At 52.4% G+C, this 24269-nt stretch overlaps 2 protein-coding genes across 8 annotated transcripts; both read right to left on the bottom strand.

Moving 5' to 3' along the window:
* Positions 1-23: 23 nt before the first annotated feature.
* VARS1 (valyl-tRNA synthetase 1) lies at positions 24-16914 on the bottom strand. 6 transcript variants are annotated; one of them, XM_032269012.1, is made up of 31 exons: positions 16511-16914; positions 15794-16213; positions 14225-14359; positions 13996-14134; positions 13857-13910; positions 13634-13758; positions 13457-13541; positions 13115-13215; positions 12859-12986; positions 8188-8352; positions 7866-7947; positions 7225-7344; positions 7031-7139; positions 6851-6945; positions 5691-5781; positions 5317-5441; positions 5126-5229; positions 4882-5040; positions 4688-4778; positions 4448-4553; positions 4293-4363; positions 4083-4208; positions 3618-3722; positions 3469-3537; positions 3304-3382; positions 3046-3173; positions 2594-2749; positions 2207-2413; positions 1919-2030; positions 1461-1786; positions 24-167 (listed from the first exon to the last, which is right to left on the bottom strand). In XM_032269012.1, the coding sequence occupies exons 2-31, from the start codon at positions 16178-16180 to the stop codon at positions 99-101; spliced, it is 3849 nt and encodes a 1282-aa protein (XP_032124903.1). In that variant the 5' UTR covers positions 16181-16213; positions 16511-16914; the 3' UTR covers positions 24-98. The 6 variants fall into 6 exon arrangements, with proteins under 6 accessions (XP_032124903.1, XP_032124900.1, XP_032124901.1 ...); XM_032269009.1 differs by having other exon boundaries at positions 13457-13544; XM_032269010.1 differs by having other exon boundaries at positions 13457-13544; positions 16396-16718.
* Positions 16915-18227: 1313 nt separating this feature from the next.
* On the bottom strand, positions 18228-23423 carry LSM2 (LSM2 homolog, U6 small nuclear RNA and mRNA degradation associated). 2 transcript variants are annotated; one of them, XM_032268949.1, is made up of 5 exons: positions 23199-23423; positions 22536-22603; positions 19001-19031; positions 18829-18888; positions 18228-18721 (listed from the first exon to the last, which is right to left on the bottom strand). In XM_032268949.1, the coding sequence occupies exons 1-5, from the start codon at positions 23199-23201 to the stop codon at positions 18596-18598; spliced, it is 288 nt and encodes a 95-aa protein (XP_032124840.1). In that variant the 5' UTR covers positions 23202-23423; the 3' UTR covers positions 18228-18595. The 2 variants fall into 2 exon arrangements, with proteins under 2 accessions (XP_032124840.1, XP_032124841.1); XM_032268950.1 differs by having other exon boundaries at positions 22536-22582; positions 23199-23385.
* Between the last annotated feature and the right edge of the window lie 846 nt (positions 23424-24269).

Genomic DNA, 24269 nt, shown 5'->3' on the forward strand with positions numbered 1-24269 from the left:
GCCCACCACAGATGACAAGAGGATTTTGTGGGAAAATATTTTATTGCTGCCACCCTGTGGTGAGCCGCTGGGGGTGAGGGGTGAAGCTGGGTGGTGGATCACAGCATCTTCTGGAATAGGGCGATGGCCTCATCCACCTTCCTGAGCTCTGCTTCCGTCTGTTGGAGCTGAAGTGGAACCGGGTGCGGGCGGGGTGAAGACCCAGGTCCAAGCAAAGGGACACCCACACGCCCAGAGCAGAGTTGCAAAGATGAGCAAGGACCATGGGGGGTCAGTGGCTCAGAGGCACGTGCTTGGCTGGCCAGGCTCCCCACCCATTCCCACCAGCATCCCCACTTCCACCTCTTGGGTCTTGCCTTTTTCCACTGAGTGGTCAGTCCCCAAGAACAAAGGAACCTGAGCCTACATGCCCCCTACCCATGGTCCCCACCTGAGTAGGATAGCACAGGCTCCCAGGAAGGTCACTTCATTTGTCAGATGAAGATGATATTGCCCCCCTCCTGAGGCTCTGGGAGAACCACGTGAGATGAACCACTTCCACTCAAGGCTCCCTAGCTCTTGGCCCTCATGACTGGTTTTCTCTGTGTCTGTGCAGTTTACTCCATGCCTCTCTCTGGCGGAACCCAGGAGGCAGGGGACAAATGAGACTGGCTTTCCAGGGTCAACCCAGGAGGCTTGAAAGTAAGTGGTGGGAGGCCCAGGGCTCCCTGGTGCCATGCGGACCCCAAGCACAGCCCCAGGCCTGCAGGTTTCCATATTTCCGGGAGCAGGGTGGGGAATGAAGGGTCTAGCTGGGAGACAGGATGCCTGGTTTTAGGTCGGCCTCCATCTCCAAACCTGTTGTGTGATCCTGGGCTGTGACCAGCCCACAGCTGTTCCCCATGTATAAGGAGAGGCCATCCCATGGCCCCTGCTCAAAAGGCCTGGGCTCCATGCTCCCTAGTGGATTCCGCAGGGTTGAGCACAGAGTCCAGCTTCCAGACCAGGATTGGCTTTTGTTTTTGTTTTGCGTTTGTGTGCGTGTGTGTGTGACAGGGTCTTCTCTCTGCCGCCCAGGCTGGAGTACAGTGGCACGATGTTGGCTCACCGCAGCCTTGACCTCTCGGGCTCAAGCAATCCTCCCACCTCAGCCTCCTGTGTAGCTGGGACCCCAGGCGTGCGCCACTACGCCCGGCTGATTTTTGTATTTTTGTTGTAGATAGGATTTCACCATGTTGGCTCGTCTCAAACTCCTGGGCTCAAGTGATCCACCCACCTCAGCCTCCCAAAATTCTGGGATTACAGGTATGAGCCACTGAGCTGGCCTGTTTTGTGTTTAAGGCTGGCGGGAGTGGAGAAGGAACAAAGAAATCTGTAACTGGTTGTGATCAGTTAGTTGTCAACACCACAGCACGGACCAGCCCAGACCAAGGTTCTGATGGAGGAAGCGGATGGTGGAAACGCCCACCCACGCCACACACCTTGGCTTCATCTGCCTCCTGGACTTCAAGGGGCACCTTGACAGGGTAGCCTGAGGCAGCACGGCGTTCCCGCAGACGCTGGGCCTGCCGCTGCGCCTCAACTCGCTTGGCTTGCAGCTTGCTCAGCTCCCGCGCTGGGTCCACCAGCCCCTGCAGCTGCAGGTGGATGGAGCAGCGATCAGAGGCCAGGGCCACAGCGCAACCCTGTGGGGCGGGAGCCCCCAGGGCCAGGACGGCCACCACACCCGCACTCGCCAGCGCCTGCACGTAGCCTGACACAGCCGACGCCAGGACACCCGTGGCTTCATCCGCCACTTCCAGGAAACCTGCAGGGGAGGGAGGAAGGTGAGGCCTGGCTCTGTGGAGACAAGAAACCAAGCAGCCACTGCTGGACACTGGGTCCCAGAGTAGGCTGAGGGGACAGTGGGATGGGGTGGCCATGGGGGCCTGAGGCTCACAGTCAGGCCGGATCCGGGTGAGGTTATAGTCGGCCCGAAGAGAGCGCACGGCTCTTGTGATGCTTAGCGCCAGCTCGAGGGCGGCCTCTGCCTCAGGGTCCTTCCAGGAGCACTGTGGGGTGGAGGAGGGGTAAAGGGACCTGCCTCAGGGTCCTTCCAGGAGCACTGTGGGGTGGAGGAGGGGTAAGGGGACCTGCCTCAGGGTCCTTCCAGGAGCACTGTGGGGTGGAGGAGGGGTAAGGGGATCTGGAGGACAGGCCAGACTCCCCTCTCCAGGCCAGGCCATACCTCCGAGAGCTCCGGGTAGGGGGTAATGCAGAGGCTAGGGGGAGCTTGCGGCGTCCTCCGGGGCAGTCTCTGGAAAAGCTCTTCCGTCACAAAGGGCATGAAAGGCGAGAGCAGGCGTAGGCCAACATCCAGGCAGGTGTACAGGGTCTGGCGGGCACACTCGGCGGCCACCTGGTCCACCCCATTCAGTATAGGTTTGAGGCACTCCTAGGGAATGAGAAATACAGAGCTCAAGGCTGGAGGTCTAGCCTTGAGCCCTCGCTGTGCCTGGGGGGACTGGGAAGGGGATGGGTTGGCTTGGGTCTCAAAGCCAACTCTGGCAAAGCTGAGCCAGGGCTCTGCTGCCCACCCGCCCCTGCCGCCCCTGCCCACTCTGCTCCTTCTTACCAGGTAGACGTCACAGAGCTCATAGAGCCAGAAGCTGTACTGGGCAGTGGTGACGGCCGGGAAGTCGTAGGCCTGGAAGCCTTGGTTGCTGAGCCTCACAGCCTCTGTCAGGCGGCTGCGGATCCAGCGGTCCACCAGGCTCTCATGGCCTCCGGGCTTGGGGAGAGAGGGTGTATCAGCCAGTGCGCCAGGGGAGGGTACCATAACCCTTGGGAGCAGGAGTCATGGCCAAATCTTCACCCAGAGTCTAATGAGTCCAAAGTAACCACGTATGTGCCAGGATCTGGGGAGAAGTGACAGGCCCGAGCCCCCAGTGCCCTGGGCTTTCCAGAGCTTTCTAGAGCTCTAACTGTCTCTGTGTCTATCTGTCCCCCAAGCTACATGGAGGCCCCTCTGGACAGGGGTGCAGCCTGTGTGGGTGCTGCCAGCTTTGCTGCCCATCAGGCCCTTACCTGGGAGGTGGGTGAAGGCACAAAATCCTTCCCAAGGCCACGGAGGGCAAACTTGGTGGCATTCCAGAGCTTGTTACAGAAGTGGCGGTAACCCAGTATCCGGTTCACATCCAGGTTGATGTCACGACCTAGGTTGGGGGTGAGATGTAGTCCTCATCATCCTCTTCCCAGCCCATGCCCACCAGAGGCTCAGGGTGGAGGTGGGGATGGCCTCACGGAAGGAGGAAGTAGCCGGAAGGAAAGATTTCGGGCCCTTACCTTGGGACGTGTAGGCGCATAATCCAAACCGGAGAGCATCGGTGCCACACTCGGGAATCCCCGCTGGGAAGTCAGCTTTCTACAGGGAAGAGGCAGAGGGAGGAGCATCCTCAGCCAGCTCGATCCACACTGTGTTCCTGCTCAGCCCAGACCAACCCTCCATACCTGCCCTTCCTTGGCCTTCTCCACCTCACTGGGATCGAGGTTGCTGTTCAGTAGCTGGTCATGGAGGCCCTGAGGTTGGAATGGGAGCAGTCAGGTGGCTGCGGCCACAGCCCCATAGCCCTTCCTGGCTGGCCCAGCAGCCAGCCCACCTGCAGGGAGACTCCGTGGATGACATCCAGGGGATCGATGACATTGCCTAGAGACTTGCTCATCTTCCGGCCGTGAGCATCTCGCACGATGGCGTGGAGGTAGACCTGCAGGGCAGGTGGGGAGGCCCGTGAGACGCAGTCACCTCATCCCCAGCCTCAGTGCCTGGCCAAGACTGTGTCTGATCTACCCCACTATGAACCACAGGCCCCACTGAGTGTCCCCAAGAGCTCATTCAGCGCCTTTATATGAATCAGAAGTACTCCCTCCTCTGGGAAGACAAAGCCCTGGGCTGGGGCACAGGAATCACTGAGCAGGGCCCAGGCCGGATTTCAACCCCCACCAGCCCTCGGGCCAGGCTGGCCCACAGCCAACCCCGTGCCCCAGCCACTCGGGGCCCACGGTGCAGCACAGGAGGGCAGAGGAGGAGGCTGGGGGCTGTGGGAGGGTCTCGGCTGTCTCCGCACCTCTCTAAAGGGCAGTCTGCCTGTGAGCTTCAGGCCCAGCATGACCATCCGGGCCACCCAGAAGAAGAGGATGTCGTGACCGGTCTCCAGCAGCGTCCCGGGGTAAAACACACTCAGGTCTTCTGACTGAGGGCAGACCAGGGTGTGAAGGGAAACCAACACCCACCCTCTAGTCCCCTGTCCCGCACTGCCCTGGCCCCAGGAACTCACCTGGTTGGGCCAGCCCAAGATGGAAAAGGGGAAGAGGCCGGAGGAGAACCAGGTATCCAATACATCCTCATCTGAGACAGGCCAAAGGTCAGAGGTCAGAGGGAGTGGAGCTCTGCCCCCCCAACTCCCTCCAAACCCTCAAGGCCCTGCCTTGCCTTGCTGGAGACTTATCTTGTCAGGGGACACTCCAAACTCCTTGGCCGCCTTCTCCAGGGCCTCTGCCTCGTTGCGTCCACTCACCCAGTACCGCCCGTCAGGGTCCTGCCGCACATGCAGTGATTACCCAAGAGGGTGTGTCTGCTTCTGCCTCATTCTGCCCCTTCCCGCAACCAAGGACCCAATAAATCCACCACTTCCCCAGGTGTCCCGGCATCCAGCTTTGGCTCTCTGCTTACCTCCCCAGGGGGCACTGCTGGGTCATTGACAGTGACGAAGTATGCTGGGATTCGATGGCCCCACCACAGCTGCCTGGAAATGCACCAGTCCCTGCAAATGTGGGGGTGGGGAAATCAGGGAGGGCCTGGTGGAGCCCAGTCCAGGCCCTGCTCATCCCTTGGCCAGCCCCTCCCACATGGAGGGCCCTACACACCGGATGTTGTCCATCCAGGCATGCCACGTGCGCTGATGGGCCTCAGGCAGGATGTGGAGGTCGCCCCGAGTCACGGCGGCACTGGCGGCCTGGGCCATCTCCCCGCAGTGCACGTACCACTGCGGCCGCAGCAGAGGTTCTACTACGTCCTTCGACCGGCTGCAGGTACACGTAGGTGAGAAGCCAGGAGGTGAAACCCTGAGGAGCCCTCCACCTCCCTCCCGTCCCTGGCCCCCACCCTCACTTGCAAAGTGGCACCACCATGGGGTTGTCCTCGATGCCACGGAACAGTCCCCGCTCCTTCAGCGCCACCAGCACTGCCTTCCTGGCCTCAAATCTGGGCAGGCCCTGGGTAGGAATAAGGCCTCATCATGGCAATGCCCAGCCACCCCTCCGTCTCCCCGACCCGGGCACTCATGCCCCAGGCAGCCTCACCAGGAAAGGCGGAGGCACGTTGATGAGGGCCCCCCGGGCGTCCATGATGCTGATGGCCTCCAGCCCATGCCGCTGCCCAACTTCATAGTCATTTTGGTCATGTGCGGGGGTGATCTTCACAGCACCTGAGTGTACATGTGGGTGCCTGAGTCATGAAGGACTCCACGGAGCTCCTTCCTACACTCACCTCTTTGCTGAAGGATGTAGATCTGAGACCACTTCTGGCCTCTACCTGTCTAATACGGTCCCTCGAGAACCACCCCAAGCTCTGCCTGTTTGGCTGAAGCTTATTTTCTTTTTATCTGAGAGAAGATGGACAGCTAGGGTGAAGCTCCAATCTCTTCCTCTCCCCGCAGGACCAGCCCCTTGCCCACCTGTGCCAAACTCCATGTCCACAAATTCATCGAAGATAATGGGAAGGCTCCGAGACAGGAATGGGTGGATCACGTTCTTCCCCTTCAGGTGCTGGGAGCAGAAAAAGATATAAAAAAATGCATTAAGTGGGGTCAGGTGCCATGGTTCCCTCCTGTAATCCCAGTACTTTGGGAGGCCGAGGTGGGCAGATCATGCGGTCAAGAGATTGAGATCATCCTGACCAACATGGTGAAACCTCGTCTCTCCTAAAAATATAAAAATGAGCTGGGCGTGGTGACACGTGCCTATAGTCCCAGCTACTTGGGAGGCTGAGGTAGGAGAATCACTTGAACCTGGGAGGCGGAGGTTGCGTTGAGCCGAGATCGAGCCATTGCACTCCAGTCTGGTGACAGAGTGGGACTCCATCTCAAAAAAAAAAAAAAGAAGAAGATTGTATAATGTGATTGTGGGGATTGTGGTGCATCCCTGTAGTCCCAGCTACTCGGGAGGCTGAGGCAGGAGAACAGCTTGAACCCAGGAGGTAGAGATTACAGTGAGTCAAGATAGCTCCACTGTACTCCAGCCTGGCAGCAGAGTGAGACTCTGTTTCAAAAGCACAAAAACAAAAAATTAAAAAAATTAGCCAGGTGTGGTGACGCGTGCCTGTAATCCCAGCTACTCAAGAGGCTGAGGCATGAGTACAGCTTGAACATGGGAGGTGGAGGTTGCAGTGAGCCCAGATGGTGTCACTGCACTCCAGCCTGGGCAATAGAGTGAGACTCTGTCTCAAAAAAAAAAAAAAAAGAAAAAGAAAAAAAAAAATGCATGAAGGAGCCTGGCACCATGGCCCACATCTATAATCCCCACACTTTGGGAGGCTGAGGCAGGAGGCTTCCTTGAGGCCAGGAGTTCAAGACAAGCCTGGTTAACAGCGAGACCTTTAAAAATGCACTAAGGGCTAGGCCCAAGTCCTTTTCCAGGGCCCTGACTGTCCCAACACCTGAAAGCCCCCAAACAGTCCCCAGCAGCTCCACCGTCACAGCTGGCAAAGGAGCTACAATCAGTTTCTAACCCAGTTTCCTCTCCTCAGCCAGGGGCCTCAGCCCAACCCCTCCACCCTGGTAAGTATGGGAGCCCTTTTTGGCCAGGATTCCTTCCCCAGCTGTGGACAGTCCCCCACCTGGTATCTGGTATCTTTGGGGTGCACAGCTACAGCCACATCTCCCAGCATTGTCTCAATCCGAGTTGTTGCCACCACCACCTCCTCGTCGCTATCTGGGGTGACAAAAGGCCTTGTGGTCTCGGCCCTGGCCCCTTCCTGCCACTCCCAGCCCAGGATCCTGGTGCCCCTGGCTCCTACCTGAGCCTTGGACCTTATAGGCAAAGGACACGAGGACCCCAAACTCCACCTTCTCCTTGTATCCAGGCACGGAGAGCAGGGTGCGACCCGTCAGCTCCTTCTTATCCACCTGTAAAATGGGTATTTAGAGGCGTGGGCCAGGGGCCAGGGCCAGGGTAGATTGGAGATGGAGACAGGCCAGGTGGGGGGCGCACCTCAATGTCAGAGATGGCGGAGTTGAGTGTGCAGGACCAGTTAACAAGGCGGGTACTGCGATAGATGACGCCTTCCTCATGGAGCCGGACAAAAGCCTCTGTCACAGCTGCTGAGAGTTTCTGGAGTGGAGCAGGGAGAAGTTAGAGAGATGGGCCTTGTGTCTGGAGGCCCAGGCAGACAGCCAGGGGTCCAGTGAAGCCTGGCCCGTACAGAGTCCCACTGGCCAGCACAAAGACCCCTCTGAGGGGAGTCCTTTTCTTTGGGGGGAGAGGGGACTAAGGAAACACAAGAGCAGGCCACAAGCCTTGTGATGCTGCAGATGGCAGGGAAGACACTCAGCTGGGGACAAGTACTGGTCCAGAGGACCCTGGGGTTCAGGCTCCACGGCAGGCGGGGTCCTGATCATGTGCAATCTGGAGGAATCTGGAGGTCCCAGAGCGAGACAGGGAATAGGAAGGGCCATGACGTAGAAAGGGCCATGGCAAGGGGTGGGAAGTGGTGTTTGCAGCTGAGCCCTCCATGGTATTTTATGTGGGCCACCTCCTGAGAGAGGGCTGCAGCACCTGTGCTCTCTTCTGTGGGGGTCCCACCCTGGGAAGCCTCCTACTCCTGCCCCAGCTTTGAGACCCCTCCCACATACAGGGTCCATAGTGAAACAGGCTCGATCCCAGTCCAAGGAGCTGCCGAGCTTTTTCAACTGGTGGTAAATCCGGTCACCTTTCCTGGAAGTAGAAAGACAGGCTGGGGCCAGCACTCATGCCTGGGCTGGAGGGAGACATCAGGTGGCTGATGGGGCAGCATGAAGCTCACTCATCCCACTGAAATTGACCTGAGCCCTAGAGACAACTGACTCTGCTTCTGAGGGTCTGACCCTCTGGCCAGGGGTTACAGGTGACAGAGGTCTTCTGGATAGCAGACAGGGAGGCAGGCCTGTGATGCCCACAGGAATGCTGCATACTCACTCCTCCTTCCATTTCCAGACCTCCTGTAGAAAGGCCTCGCGGCCCAGCTGGTGCCGGCTCAGCCCCTGCTCACGCCATAGTTTCTTCTCCACCACCACCTGGGTGGCAATGCCTGCATGGTCACAGCCAGGGTTCCAGAGGGTGGTCTCCCCACGCATGCGGTGCCTATTACGGGGCATGGAGGACCAGAGAGTGAGCCAGGCCAGTGGAGCCTAGCATCAAAGGAAGCAGAGGCTTCAGGCAGGGAGTCAATGGACTCTAAAGAAGCAGGGAGGCCAGGCGTGGTGGCTCAAGCCTGTAATCCCAGCACTTTGGGATGCTGAGGCGGGTGGATCACCTGAGGCTGGAATTCAAGACCAGCCTGGCCAACATGGCAAAACCCTGTCTACCAAAAATACAAAAATTGCCAGGCATAGTGGTGCATGCCAGTAATCTCAGTTACTTGGAAGGCTGAAGCATGAGAATTGCTTGAAACCGGGGAGGTGGTGGTTACAGTGAGCTGAGATTGTGCCACTGTACTCCATCCTGGGGGAGAGTGAGACTCTGTCTCAAAAAAAAAAAAAAAAAAGAACAAAGAGGAGGCTCCAGTCAAACAGGATAGCAAAAGTTCTAATTGTTGAAATAAGTTACTAAATAGGAACAAAATCGTATCTGGAAATAGATACAAGTCAATTTAGTATTTGTGAAAGGTGGCACTTCCTATCAGTAAAATAAGGAGAAACTATTCAGAATATTTGTTTGGAACAATGAGCTAATTATTTGGGAAAAAAATCTCCTTTTTCCCAATAGTCACAAAAAGTAACTTTAGATAGATTAAAGAATTCAAGCCAGGTGTAGTGGCTCATGCCTATAACCCCAACACTTTGGGAGGCCAAGGTGGGAGGATTGCTTGAGCCCAGGAGTTGGTGACTAGCATGGGCAACATAGTGAGACTTTATCTCTGCAAAAAGAAAAGAAAAAAAAAAGCCAGGCATGGTGGCATGCACCTGTGGTCCCAGCTACTTGAGTGGCTGAGGTTGAGGCTGCACTGAGCTGTGGTTGTGCCAATGAACTCCAACCTGGCCAACAGAGTGAGACTCTGTCTCAAAAATAAATAAATAAACTAATTATTTTGTTTAAACCGTGTTCACTAGGAAAAAAAATGTGGCTACCTTAAGTTTTTTATAAGGTATTATGGCCAGGTGCAGTGGCTCACTCTTGTAATTCCATCATTTTAGGAGGCTGAGGCAGGCTGATCACCTGAGGTCAGGAGTTTGAGACCAGCCTGGCCAACATGGTGAAACCCTGTCTCTACTAAAAATACAAAAAACTTAGCCAGCCATGGCATTGCACACCTGTAGTCCCAGCTACTCAGAAGACTGAGACACAAGAATTGCTTGAACCAGGGGGGTGGAGATTGCAGTGAGCCAAGATCACGCCACTGCACTCCAGCCTGAGCGACAGAGCCAGACTGCATCTTAATTTTTTTTTTTTTTTTTGAGACGGAGTTTCACTGTTGTTACCCAGGCTGGAGTGCAATGGCGTGATCTCGGCTCACCGCAACCTCCGCCTCCTGGGTTCAGGCAATTCTCCTGCCTCAGCCTCCTGAGTAGTTGGGATTACAGGCATGTGCCACCATGCCCAGCTAATTTTTTGTATTTTTAGTAGAGACGGGGTTTCACCATGTTGACCAGGATGGTCTCGATCTCTTGACCTCATGATCCACCCGCCTCGGCCTCCCAAAGTGCTGGGATTACAGGCTTGAGCCACCGCGCCCGGCCTTATTTTTTTTTTTTTAAAGTATTCAGTCTGTTCTCATATAAACAAATTTGGAGGCCAAGTATGGTTGCTCATGCCTGTAGTCCCAGCACTTTGGGAGACTGAGGCATGAGGATTGCTTGAGCACAGGAATTCAAGACCAGCCTGGGCAACATAGTGAGACCCTCTCTCAGTTTTATTAAAAAATTGAAAAACAAAACAAAAACACAAACACAAACAACTTGGCCATTTTATGGTATTTAACAGAATGTGTATTTAACTGCACCCAGCCAGTATTTTTTTTGACCATATTGATTTAGTACATAAGATACCAGTGACTGGGTGTGGCGGCTCACGCCTGCAATCTCAGCACTTTGGGAGGCTGAGGCAGGTAGATCATGAGGTCAGGAGTTTGAGACCAGCCTGACCAACATGGTGAAACCCTCTCTCTACTAAAAATACAAAATAAAAAAATTAGCAGGGCGTGGTGGTGCACACTTGTAATCCCAGCTACTCAGGAGGCTGAGGCAGGAGAATTGCTTGAACCGGGATATGGAGGTTGCAGTGAGCCAAGATCATGCCATTGCATTTCAGCCTGGGTAACAAAGTGAGACTCGGTCTCAAACAAAAAAAAAAAGATACCAGAAAAAAATTCTTAAAATTTAAATATAATAAACCCTGGTTTCCAAAAATGGTAATTTAAAAATACTTTCTAAAAAAATTTGTCACCCAGAATATTACTTTGCATTTGTTACTAATTAAAATATTAACAGTGAACATAGTAACAGAAAGCAGGAGAAACATTTATAATAATAGGAAAACTACCACATTATAATACAATGAAAACATTTACAATATATAACAAACAAAAAAATCAATACCCAGAACAGGTAAAAAAATTCTCAAATAGCCAGGCATGGTGGCTGATGCCTGTAATCCCAGCACTTTGGGAGGCAGAGGCGGGTGGATCACAAGGTCAAGAGATCAAGACCATCGTGGTCAACATGGTGAAACCTCGTCTCTACTAAAACTACAAAAAAATTAGCTGGGCATGGTGGCGCGTGCCTGTAATCCCAGCTACTCAGGAGGCTGAGGCAGGAGAATTGCCTGAACCCAGGAGGCGGAAGCTGTGGTGAGCCGAGATAGCACCATTGCACTCCAGTCTGGGTAACAAGAGCGAAACTCCGTCTCAAAAAAAAAAAATTCTCAAAAAAAAAAAAAGAAAAAGAAAAACTCTGCATATAGGCAAGCATGAAAAAAAAATCAATAGAAAAACAGGCAAAAGATAGGTACAGACAATTTACATACAGGTAAACCTGACTGGCCAAGAAACATGAAAATAGGCACAACTTCAATAGTGATCAGAAAAGTACAAATCATTTTTTTTAACCCATCAGATTGGCAAAACTACTTGGGCAACCCTAATGCTCAGGCTTGGCAAGGACAGGGAAATGAATACCCTCACATGCAATTCATGGACGTATCAATCAGCAAAGCCGTTCTGCAGAGCAACTTGGCAGCTTCCGTTCATACTTAATATAGGTGTGCCCCTGCTGACCTAGCAGTTTCACTTCTTGATAGCTATGCCAGTGAAACCCTTCCACACATGCTTGAGCAAGCATGCACAGCAGGGGTATCCAGTCTTTTGGTTTCCCTGGGTCACATGGAAGAACTGTCTTGGACCACATATAAAATACACTAACACAAACGATAGCTGATGAGCTAAAAAAAAATTGCAAAAAAAACATAAACTGTTTTAAGGAAGTTTACAAATTTGTGTTGGGCTGCATTCAAAGCTGTCCTGGGCTACATGTGGCTTATAGGCTGCAGGTTGGACAAGCCTGATGTACAGGGATATGCATTCAAGCAAGGGTTTCAACAGAAAAGAAACCAGAAAGAACCATTAATTAAAAAGTTACTCCAGGCCGGGAGCGGTAGCTCACGCCTGCAGTCCCAGCACTTTGAGAGGCTGAGGTGGGCAGATCGCCTGAGGTCAGGAGTCTGAGACCAGCCTGGCCAACATGGTGAAACTCCATCTCTACTAAAAATATAAAAATTAGCCGGGTGCAGTGGCAAGTGCCTGTAATCCCAGCTACTTGGGAGGCTGAGGCAAGAGAATCGTTTGAAGGCAGACGTTGCAGTGAGCTGAGCTCGAGCTACTGCACTCCAGCCTGAGGGATAGAGGGAGTCTCCATCTCAAAACAAACAAACACAATGTGTGTATGTGTGTGTGTGTGTGTATGTGTGTGTGTGTATTCATATATTTTGGCCAGCTACTCAGGAGGCTGAGGCAGGAGAATTGCTTGAACCCAGGAGGTGGAGGTTGCCATGAGCTGAGATCACACCACTGCACTCTAGCTTGGGTGACAAAGCGAGACTCTGTCTCAAAAAAAAAAAAAAAAAAAAATATATATATATATGTATGTATATATGTACATACACATACATATATGTATACGCGTGTGTGTATATATAGATACACACATACATATATATTCATATAGTTCTAGTTAAATTCAAAATAATGCTATTGTTACTAGAAAAAGAAGGGAGAGGCTGGGTGTGGAGCCTGATGCCTTTAATTCCAGCACTCTGGGAGACCGAGGCAGGAGAATCGCTTGAGCCCAGGAGTTGGAGACCAGACTGAGCAAAAAAGTGAAAACCTGTCTCTACAAAAAATGAAATGAAATGAAATTTAAATTAAAGAAAGAAAGAAGGGAGAGAAGAAAGTCTGCAAGTGGTGGTGTTGCGTGGGAGTACTGGACTAGGAGAGGATGCTAAATGATCAGACGGGAATGACGGAGAGCGGTGTAGCGCCACTGGGGGGCAGAGGTGAGCACCAACCCAGAAGGAGAGAGGCAGGAGGGTTGTCAGGAACAGAAGAGAGCCAGAGGAGTCACAGGGAACCAGTGGGAGGTGCAGACAGGAGCTCACCATCGAGTCAGGGAGTCCTGGATGGCGTTGGTGAGTGCATGGCCCAGGTGCAGGGAGCCTGTCACGTTGGGGGGTGGGATGCACATCATGAAGACACCTCGAGGATTTGCTGCTGACACATTAGGACGCTGATGGTGGAGAAGGATGGCACATGTTTAAGGCCTCAGGTCACCTCTCCCAGCGCCTCCCAGGCAACATATCCTTCAGTCCTGCCCCACCCCACCCACTCTGGGTCTGGGCAGCAGTGCCCACTCACCCCATACTCTGGCTTGAAGAAGCCCTGCTGCTCCCACCAAGGGTACCAGGCAGCTTCCACATACCGAGGGCTGTAGGAGTCAGGCATGGGGCCACTGACATCTGGGGGAGAGAGAGGGAGAGCTCAGTGCCGTGGCTGGGAGACTGGGAAAGGGGTGTGCCAGTAGAGAAGGATCAGGATCTCTGTCGCTCACATCATAGGACAGGCATTTGAGGGGCCTTCGGGAGGGGCAGGAGTCTGCAAATCCTCACCAAACCAAGTGGTGAGAGCAAGAATAGAGCAGGATGGGGTGAAAACTTGAAAGGAGCAGCTGAGGGGTGAGCCCCTTCCCACTCCTAGTACCTTTCTTTTCCCCAGGTGGGGTTGGGAGGTCATAGGTAATGACCCCAGGATCCCGCTTCTCCCTCTTCTCCGGTTTCGGTTTCTTCTGCTTGGGAGGGAGAAGACACAGGCCCAGGCATCAGCCACCCCACCACCGCACACACCAGCCTTCCTTCCAGCTCCACCCTTGCCTCTCACCTCCCCTGGAGGTGGCTGCTGCTGTTGGATCTTCTGCTTCTGTTGGAATTTCTCTAGTTTCTCCCGTTTCTTTGCCTCTTTCTTGAGCTGAGCAGCTGTCTTTGGGAGAGCAGGAGCCTCAGGGCCTAGAGAGGCACAGAAATTCAGATTCAGCCAGCCAGGGACCCTCTTGGATGGTGCTACTAGGTTTCAGATGGGCTATTTCAGATGCCCAAGGTCTCACCCATACTGATCTCCCCCTCCCACTCCTCTCCCGCAGGCCCCTGTGCCAGTGATTCTGCCATGTACAAGAAAAAAAGAAAGTGAGTTGCATGGAAGGTCCCAGGGAATCCCCTTTCCTCCAGCTCCTCATCCTTCCTCACCTGGCTGTTGAGAGAGAGGCCTGGCCCCTGAGTATAGAACCACTTCTCCCAGCACGGCTCGGAATTCTGGCTGCTGGACACACGTGACAAACCAGCGAGTCACATTATTCCAAATCCGGCGGGCAGGTGGGTCTAGGACCTGGAACAGGAAATAAATGACTATTCTCAGTCACGCTACAGAGAGGTCTGAGGGGAGCAGTCTTGTTCTTCCCCAGGCCTGGTGACTCACGTATCGGAAAGGCAGCAGCAAGGCTGTGATGGCCGCCAGGTCAGCCAGAGTGGGGGCCTCCCCGGCCAAGTAGGTGTGCAGCCGAAGCCACTCTTCTAAGGGGCTCAGGGCCCTGCCCAGGGCCCCCAGCACAGCCTGGCAGGAAAGGGAAGGGGTATGAGACAAAGTTTGGCCCACCTCCATCTCCCACCACAACCCAGTCCATTTGGCCTCCCTCCACCCGACTCCCACAAATCACCACATCTGAGTCCCATTTCTTCACTCAAATAGTCGTAATGAAAACACTTCTGACTCATCCAACAAATCCCTACTCAATACTTATTATTATGTGTTAGATGCAATATGTTAAACATAGAAGTAAAGATTATATAAGGCAACTCAATAACTGCCAGGTTCAGGACATCAATCAATATTTATTAAGTACTTCTCCAGGGAATGAGAGGACAACATGAACAGACAAACAGAGCCCTGACCTGACAGAGTTCACATTCTTGTGGGGGAACAATAAAAGCAAATATATAATGTAGCATCCTATTTTTCCTAACTCCTATGAAGAAAAATAAAGCAGAATGAGGGGAATAGGGGCCGGATGCGGAGGCTCATGCCTGTAACCCCAGCACTTTGGGAGGCGGAGGAGGGCAGATCATCTGAGGTCAGGAGTTTGACACCAGCCTGGTCAATATGGCAAAACCCCATCTCTACTAAAAACACAAAAAATTAGCCGGGTGAGGTGGCAGGCACCTGTAATCCCAGCTACTCAGAAGGCTGAGGCAGGAGAATCGCTTGAACCCCGGAGGCAGAGGTTGCAGTGAGCCAGGATTGCACCACCGCACTCCAGCCTGGGAGACAGGAGACTCCATCTCAAAAAACAAAAAACAAACAAAAAAAAGAGAATAAAGGGAACAGGGAAATCCAGGAGAGAGGGACTCTATTTTATTTATTTTATTTGTTTGACTGCACAAACATTCTGAATGCAAGGACTCGATTTTAGATAGGGTGATCACAGTATGAGGGAGCAAGTCAGGGTCTATGTCACATTCATTCATCCATTAAAGAAATACTAATTTTTCATCATGTGCTCAACACCGTGCAAGGAGGCAGAGTTGAAAGTACACCAAGGCACAGGTCTCCTTTGGAAGGACTGACAGTTACAATCTGGCAGGCTTATCTCTCCTCTCACTTCCCTTCCTCACTTCATTTATCTCCTCTCAGAAATTGTCATCTCTCCTTCACCATCTTTTCCTGCAATTCAAGTAACTTCTATCCTCCTCAATTTCAGACTCATCAAACGTTTACTAAGAGACTTTAAAAGCGCCTGGCACCAATGCGCTCTGCGTACATCTTTTAATCTTATTAACTCAGTGAGGCAAATATTACATCAACTCGCCTGCGCGTTCACAGACCTAGGAAGACCAAGACACAGCGAGTTACCATGCCAGTTGGCAATCTGGGATTTGATCTCTCTTTTTCCACATCTGACGTGCAAACTTCTTGTCTCATTGTCCATTCCAGTCCTCACTTCCCTCCTCTGAAATTCTCCCCTCCCCCTCTTCCCTACAACCCCCTCACCTGGGGGTCCTGAGCCAAGTTTCGCAGTCCCAGGGCTGGCAGCGCTGCCCCACAGGCAGCTGGTATTAGCTCCGTGTCAGCGTAACTGACCCACTGTTGGACGAGAACAGCCGCCCGGCTGCCCCCTGGGCCCCCCAGGCCTGCTGGCCACAGCAGCTGGGCCACAGCCGTGGCGCCCCACACCCAGAGCCCACCAGGCCCCTGCTCCAGGGCCGGCAGGCGGGGTGGGGGAAAGGGAGTCCTGCTAGTCGGGGGCGGCTGGAGACAAATGCGGGGGTGGGCTCCTCCCCATCCGGGACCCTCCCCAGCCTCCCCATAGCGAGCGGCTATGAGGGCTCGGAGGCTGGGGAAGGCATCTGGGTGAGGGGAGACGTAGAGGATGGACATAGTTATGAGGGTGTCCGAATGAAGTGGAAAAACCTAAGGAGAAAGAGAGATAGGGGAAGACTGAGGGATCCAGGTGGGTCCTATATCTGAGTAGAGAGGGGACCCAGCATCTCCGCCACAGACACCCGAGTCCCCCAGGACTAAGGGTCTGACCAGGCAGGGAGTAAGGAGCCGAGGACCTGGCTCTCAAGACGGGAACTAACAGTGGGGAGCACCTGGGGAAGAGGGACGTGGGGGACTACCCGTGATCGCGGGGCTTCGGGAGTGTGGAAGGCTCTCAGGAGCGGGTCGGCGTCCGGTTGGACACGGGTTCGAGCCGCGTGTACGTACTGGAGGGAGATGGTCAGACTGGGCCGGGAATCCACCTCACAGGCAGGCGCCGGCCGCGGCTGGACCGGCCAAGCGGCCGGGGCGGAAAAGTCGGGCGGGCAGGGACAGATGGGCGGCTCTCCGGGTGACCCTAGCTCCCTGAGACCGCCGCCCGGGCAGCCGGCGCCCACGTGTTCCCCCCTTTGTGACAGGCAGCGTTTCCGGGCCCGCGGGTCCTGGCGGGGGCGGCCGTGCCCCGCCTGCGTGTGCGCGCTCCGCCCTGCCCGACGCTGTCCCGGAGACCGTGCCGCCCACCACCCGCCGCGCTCACGAGGAACAGCGCGGGCGCGGGGCTCTCGGCGCGGGCGCAAGACTACAGGACGCCCGTGGGCACCACGCTCCCGTCAGGCGCTGCCACGGGCACCTTGTGCGGGTCCTCGGACCGGGCGGCTAGGGCGGCGCCCAGCGGGCAGCCAGGGAACTGGCCTGAGAGGGTCGGCCGGCCGGCAGGGGGAGGCGTTCCCAGCGGGTAGCCGGACGAGCCCACCCATGAGGCAGCCGCCTGATGACCAAAGGGGAGGTCCATCTTCCAAGGCCCTAGCGTCCAGCTTCCTCATGTATGAAAAAAGGGTCATGGCCGGGCGCGGTGGCTGACGCCTATAATCCCAGCACTTTTGGAGGCCTACGTGGGCGGACGCCTTTGAGGAGTTCGAGTCCAGCCTGGCCAACATGGTGAAACCCCGTCTGTACTAAAAAATACAAAAATTAGCCGGGCGCGGTGGCTCAAGCCTGTAATCCTAGCACTTTGGGAGGCTGAGGCAGGCCGATCACTTGAGGTCAGAAGTTCGAGACCAGCCTGGCCAACATGGTGAACTGTCTCTACTAAAAATACAAAAATTAGCCGGGTGTGGTGGCACACACCTGTAATCCCAGCTACTTGGGAGGCTGAAGCAAGAGAATCACTTGAACCTGGGAGGCTGAGATTGCAGTGAGCTTAGATCACACCACTGCACTCCAGCCTGGCCGACAAAGTGAGACTCCAACTCAAAAAAATAAATAAATACAAAAATTAGCCAGGCCTAGTGGGTGGGCATCTGTAATCCCAGCTACTTGGCAGCTGAGGCAGAACTGCTTGAATCTGGGAGGAGGTTGCAATGAGCCAGACTGCGCTACTGCACTCCACCCCAGGCTACAGAGCAAGACTGTTTAAAATTAAAAAAAAAAAAAAAAAAAAAGAGGGTCACGCTAGACGGTCTCTAAGGGTCCCTTAAGGCTGAGAAGTCTCATCTGCATCACGAACTCATATTTGTTGAATGAGTGAATGAAGTTTAGTAATTGCCAGTCATAACTTTTCTCCAAAATATAAATTACATCCCTTGTTTGTATTTATCTTCTATAGATATTCAGAAAACATGTCCTGATTTGGTTGGATTGGCGAAGTCTGGTAGCATGAAATGCATCTTATAACATTGTCACATTAATGGAAGGACAGCAAGCACTCCAGTTGCCAGTATGGTATAAGCAAAACACCAAAGGGAGAACATGCAGGCAGGGGCATGTTGGAGAAATGTGGTGTAGTGCAATTGTTATTATATGCTTTATACCAGGGAGAGTAGTGGGAAGCTGAGTTGGATTCTTGGCTGGGTTAACAGAGACTAACAGGGGCCTGGATGAATTCAACCTCCTTTTCCACCTCCCAGCACCCAGCCCCAAACACAGTACAGAACCAGATCATGACTTTGCATCATAAATTTTATTCCCGATGCGGGACAGATTCCTTCCATGCCCAAATGAATCACATGCTGCCCTGGAAATACTTAGGAAACTCTCCTACCATCTCCAGGGAAGTAGTAAGAAAGGCAGGTGCTGGGGACTGGGAAGGCTTTGAAGTTTCCCAGCCTACTTATCCTCCCCTTCTCAACAGAGGATAGCTGTTCCCTATTATTCCTCTCATCCACTCATCCCTTTAAAAAACCCACAAAACCATCATTAGTAGAAATAAACAAACAAACAAAACCCTTATGTATTGGGAGTTAGGGGTGCTTGGCTGGGACTTGGGGTTCTGGGTCACCAATGACGGAGGGAGGGGAAGAGGAGGAGGAGCTATCACTGTTTCTGCTGCAGGGCTTCCTTCCTTGCTGCATCCTGCAGCAACTGTGTGTCGACCTCGTCTGCTGGCAACTGCACGTATCGAACCACTGAACCCCGAATGAAGCAGTTCTTCACTGATAGCTAGACAAAGATGGACAAATGTGAAAACACCCTTAAAAATGTCCTCTAACCACCCAGGGACCTCCTGCCTTAGAGGTGTTTCCTTTTCTCCATAGACCCCAACTCACCATGTGAGGATATTTTTCAGGGTCTGTGACACTGATGTCAGTTAGTTTGATGTTGAGATACTAAGAAAGGAATAAAAACACCATTACTAACCCTAGAGATATAAGTACCCAACCCTTAAGCTCTCCCCTCTCCATCACCAGGAACCAATTCTGGGCCCTTGCTATATCTCACCTGATCCACAGAATGGAGGGTTCCACAGATGCTGTCAAGGGCAGAGAGAAAAGAATCAAATTAGTTTATAACAAAGTCAACATAAAGGTGACTTCAGAGCTCGGATGAGAATATGATTGGGAAAAGGCAAGGACTTGAGAAAGTCAGAAAAGGTAGAACCAAAAGGGCACATTCCTAAGCCTGGAATAGGAAAGACGGCTAACAGAGTGGTTTATTTTCAACCCCACATCTCCTCCCCCTAAACCAATCCATTCCTTTTTTTTTTTTTTTTTTTGAGACGGAGTTTCACTCTTGTTACCCAGGCTGGAGTGCAGTGGCGCGATCTCGGCTCACTGCAACTTCCGGCTCCCGGGTTCAAGCAATTCTCCTGCCTCAGCCTCCTGAGCAGCTGGGACTACAGGCGCACGCCATCATGGCTGGCTAATTTTTGTATTTTTAGTAGAGACGGGGTTTCACCATGTTGACCAGGATGGTCTCGCTCTCTTGACCTTGTGATCCACCCGCCTCGGCCTCCCAAAGTGCTGGGATTACAAGCGTGAGCCACCGCGCCTGGTGTCTTTTTTTTTTTTTTTTTTAAGATGGACTGTCACTCCGTCACCCAGGCTGGAGGGCAGTGGTGCTATCTCGGCTCACTGCAACCTCTGCCTCCCAGGTTCAAGCGATTCTCCTGCCTCAGCCTCCTGAGTAGCTAGGACTTCAGGTGTGTGCCATCATGCCCGGCTAGTCTTTTATTTTTAATAGAAGTGGGGTTTCACCATGTTGGCCAGGCTGGTCTATAACTCCTGAAATCAGACAATCCGCCTACCTCAGCCTCCCAGAGTGCTGGGATTACAGGTGTGAGCCACTGTGCCCAGCCAAACCAACCTATTCTTTATAGCTACCATTAAACAACTGGTAAAGACTAGACCTGTATTCTATATAATATCTGTTATGTTTACAGCCATCTTTTGAAATAGTTATTACCTTCCATTGACTCAGAGAAGTTTTAAACTTTCTGAGTTTGGAACAAACAGGAACTTCAGTCCAAGTCTGTCTGACTCCCAACATCATCAGCAAATTTTTTTTTTTTTTTTTTTGAGACAGGGTCTCACTCTACGGCCCAGGCTGGAGTGCAATGGCATGATCATGCTCACTGCAGCCACCTGAGTAGCTGTGATGACAGGCATGCGCCACCATGCCCAGCTGATTTTTTTTTGTAGAGAAGGGGTCTTACTGTGAATGTTGCCCAGGCTAGCTATTTTCAAACATTTATTGCTTTGGAACCAGAGCCCCATATGTAGGTAAAGGTAGGTAGGTAGCATTACTCTTGAGGATGCAGGCACAAGTGATATCCTCTCCATTCTCCAATCCTCAAGCCCCTTGAGATGCTATTTGAGTAATGGTATGAAAACACCAGTGCTCATTGGGAGAACGGTGCAAAAATTTAAGAAACAGCCTTTGGCTGCGCGCGGTGGCTCACACCTGTAATCCCACGACTTTGGGAGGCTGAGGCAGGAGGTTCACTTGAGGCCAGCTGGAGAATAGCCTGAACAACATAGCAATACCTCATCTCTATTTTGAAGTTATAAAGTAAGTATAATAAATTGCTGTTTTAAAAAGTCCTTATCTTGCCAAAAATAAAGTTAGCAGTTCTCTGTTGGACCCCAAGTTTTGTAAAATTCTCAAAGTACTTAAAACCCAATGTCTGGGCCATGCCAGGTGGCGCATGCCTGTAATCCCAGCACTTTGGGATGCTGAGGCAGGTGGATCATTTGGGGTCTGGAGTTTGAGATGAGCCTGGACAACATGGTGAAACCTCATCTCTACAAAAAATACAAAAATTAGCCGGGCATTGCGGTGGGCAGCTATAATCCTAGCTACTTGGGAGGCTGAGACAAGAGAATCACTTGAACTCGGGAGGCTGAGGTTGCAGTGAGCCGGTAAGAGTAGTGTTACTGCACTCCAGCCTGGGCAACAGAGCCAGACTGTCTCAAAAAAAAAAAAAAAAAAAAAAAAAAAAAAACAGTAAAGGATAAACAGAAAACTAATGCCTGCACTGCTTTTAAATCTCCTCCCCACTTGTATCTTTTATTTTAATCTTATTTCAGGACTTAGACTAAATACTATATTTTTTGAGAGACTTCTCCCTGTCCTTCTAGCCACGTAGAACCTTCTATCAGAGAGTCTATTTTCTTCCTAATGGGTGCTTCTCAAATTGTGACTTTGTAGAAATAACGTTTGCTGTTTATGGCCTGTTCTTTTTTTGTTTTGAGACAGAGTCTCTCTGTTGCCAGGCTGTGGTGCAGTGGTGCAATCTTGGCTCACTGCAACCTCCACCTCCCGGGTTCAAGTGATTCTCCTGCTTCCGCCTCCCTAGTAAATGGGACTACAGATGCGGGCCACCACACCCAGCTAATTTTTGTATTTTTAGTAGAAACGAGGTTTCACTATGTTGGCCAGAATGATCTAGATCTCTTGACCTCATGATCCTCCAACCTCAGCCTCCCAAAGTGCTAGGATTACAAGTGTAAGCCACTGCGCACCATGCCCAGCCAATGGCCTGTTCTTTTTTGAGACACGGTCTCCCTCTGTCACCCAGGCTGGAGTAAAGTGGTACAATCATGGCTCACTTCCTGGGTTCAAGTGATCCTCCCACCTCAGGCTCCCTAATAGCTGGGACTACAGGCATGCACCACTATACCTGGCTAATTTTTAAATTTTTTGTAGAAATGGGGGTCTCACTATGTTCCCCAGGCTAGTCTTGAACTCCTGGACTCAAGTGATCTTCCTATCTCAGCCTCCCAAAGCACAGGTTACAGGTGTGAGCCACCGTGGACAAACTAGTATTTACTCTTTATTTTTTCCAGATGGAGTCTCACTCTATCACCCAGGCTGGAGTGCAGTGGCACGATCTCAGCTCACTGCAACCTCTGCCACCCGGGTTCAAGCAATTCTCCTGCCTCAGCCTCTCGAGTAGCTGGAATTACAGGCGCCTGACACCGCACCTGGCTTATTTTTGTATTTTTAGTAGAGATGGGGTTTCACTACTTGGCCTGGCTGGTCTTGAACTCCTGACCTCGTGGTGACCACCCACCACGGCCTCCCAAAGTGCTGGGCTTACAGGCGTGAGCCACCTTGCCCAGCCCAAGAGCCAGGGCGCTGGGCCGGTACTTACTCTTTAAACTATATATTGCTTTGTATTGTTTTCCAATACACAGCACAATCCCAAGCTTATCTGTAAATTTAAGCACAAGGCATTTATTTATTGTTAAATTTTTAAATTTTTGTTAGAGATGGGGTCTTGTTCTATTGCCTGGGCTAGAATGCAATGGAGTAATCATTGCTCACTGCAGCCTCAAATTCCTGGGCTCAAGCGATCCTCCCTCCTCAGCCTCCCAAAGTGCTGGAATTACAGGCCTGAGCCACTGAGCCCTACCCATTTATTTCTTCCCTACATCTTCCACCTCGCCCAGCCCTCAAATAGCTCTCAAATTAAAGAAGTTCCAGGGCGTTGGGCACACCCACCCCCAACAGACTTGTCGGAACAGGTACCTACCTCAGGTCATTCTTGAGTTCCACGACTACATCCTTGCCCACAAGGGACTTGAAAAAAGAATAGAAGAGCTGTTGGGCGAGAGGGGGGAAACCATCATGTGGGAAGGAACATAGTAGGGAGGAGTGTCCCTTGCCAGTATTACCAAATACTGGTATTGTGAACCCCACTGCATCTCTGACAGTTCTCAAAACTTCACAGGAAAGAATAATCGGCTGACAGAGGTGAAAGGCTGGAGCCTAAATTATTCTGCACACTGCACTGAGCCCATCACTTAAAGTCCCTGAGAAGCTCTGCCCTGCATACGTCGGCCTGAGTGTGCTCTCTCAGTCGGCCACCTTCCTGGGGTCTCTGCCCACTCCTTTCAATGAATTGCAGAAAATATCCCACCCCCGCCCGCCAGAAGCCTGCCTGGTCTCCGGCAGATGAGTGCTCTAAGGTCTAACTTTTCTGTCTCCCGCTGTCCACTGACTCTCTCTCAGGGTTGGGTTTTTTTACCCACCATGGAAAAAAAAAAATCCTGTTTGCTTTCAGGTATCTCCTCAACGAACTTGAGGCATAAGACTAAGGACCTAAAACTCCAGCCCAGGGGGACAAAGGCCAGACTCCCTGCTCCAACCGTCCGAGCTCCCCGAGGGCACCACCGTTTGACGTCACAGTACCCACCATGGTTTTGGCGCCGCGAGCAGCGGGCCGGACCGGGAAAAGATCAGGGTGCTGCCAGCAGGTCTGAGGAAACCGAAGCGGGAGCCCGCGCGTGGGGCGAGGCGGGGCCGCGCAGGCGCAGCGTGGAAGGATGCAGAAAGCACCAAGCAGGGAACCGGAGAACGCGGCCCACTTGTGGCTGGGGAGAGGAATCTGGGTAGAGCCGAAGGGAGGAGGAAACCGGGAAAGGGGCGGGGTTCTTGCATTCCGACTTCCTCCCAGGCCGGCCGGCTCCCATTGCGCAGGCGCGGACCCGGGCCTGGGCTGCTGGGCGGGTGGCAGGTCTCAGCTCCTCAGCTCAAAGGATTTTGTTCTTTTTCAGGATCTTGCCGTCCATAGCGTCATGTCCTCCTGCCTTACACACACTCCTTATTGAGAATTGTGGGGAGTTTGTGAAGATTATGAAGTATGCACTTTTCTATATTTGTTAAAACCATAAAATTTAAAAAGTAAAATTAAAAATTGTTTTGAATCTTAAATTCAGTTGAAAAAAAGAAAAAAAGGGCCAGAGGCGGTAGCTCACGCCTGTAAGTAATCCCAGTACTTTGAGAGGCCGAAACCGGTGGAGTATGAGGTCAGAGGTTCAAAAGCAGCCTGGCCAAGATGGTGAAACCCGTCTCTACTAAACATACACAAATTGGCCAGGCTTGGTGGCTTATGCCTGTAATCCCAACATTTTGGGAGGCTGAGACAGGTGGATCACTTGAGGTCAGGAGTTCGAGACCAGCCTAGCCAACATGGTGAAAACCCGTCTCCATTAAAAATACAAAAAAAATTAGCCAAGCGTGGTCACAGGTGCCTGTAATCCCAGTACTCAGGAGGCTGAGGCAGGCGAATCACTTGAACCCAGGAGGCAGAGGTTGCAGTGAGCCGAGATTGCACCACTGCACTCCAGCCTGGGCGACAAAGGAACAGGGCAAGATTCCCATCTCAGAAAGAAAGAAAGAAAAAAAAAAAAAGCCAGGCACAGTGGCTCATACCTGTAATCCCAACACTTTGGAAGGCCGAGGTAGGTGCATCACCTGAGGTCAG

This window comes from Sapajus apella, unplaced genomic scaffold (assembly GCF_009761245.1).
Source record: "Sapajus apella isolate SASKATOON/1434 unplaced genomic scaffold, GSC_monkey_1.0 scaffold188, whole genome shotgun sequence".
NCBI classification, from domain to species: Eukaryota; Metazoa; Chordata; class Mammalia; order Primates; family Cebidae; genus Sapajus; species Sapajus apella.

Excerpts from the sequence above, each read along its gene's own strand:
- VARS1 (XM_032269009.1), bottom strand. The coding sequence starts at position 16,180 with ATGTCCATCCTCTACGTCTCCCCTCACCCAGATGCCTTCCCCAGCCTC. Across the intron at positions 4,779-4,881 it reads GCCTGGATGGACAACATCCG|GGACTGGTGCATTTCCAGGC; the intron begins GTGTGTAGGGCC and ends CCACATTTGCAG. Across the intron at positions 3,538-3,617 it reads TCCACGGAGTCTCCCTGCAG|GGCCTCCATGACCAGCTACT; the intron begins GTGGGCTGGCTG and ends TTCCAACCTCAG.
- LSM2 (XM_032268949.1), bottom strand. Across the intron at positions 19,032-22,535 it reads GAACTCAAGAATGACCTGAG|CATCTGTGGAACCCTCCATT; the intron begins GTAGGTACCTGT and ends TGCCCTTGACAG. Across the intron at positions 18,722-18,828 it reads CTGAAAAATATCCTCACATG|CTATCAGTGAAGAACTGCTT; the intron begins GTGAGTTGGGGT and ends ATCTTTGTCTAG.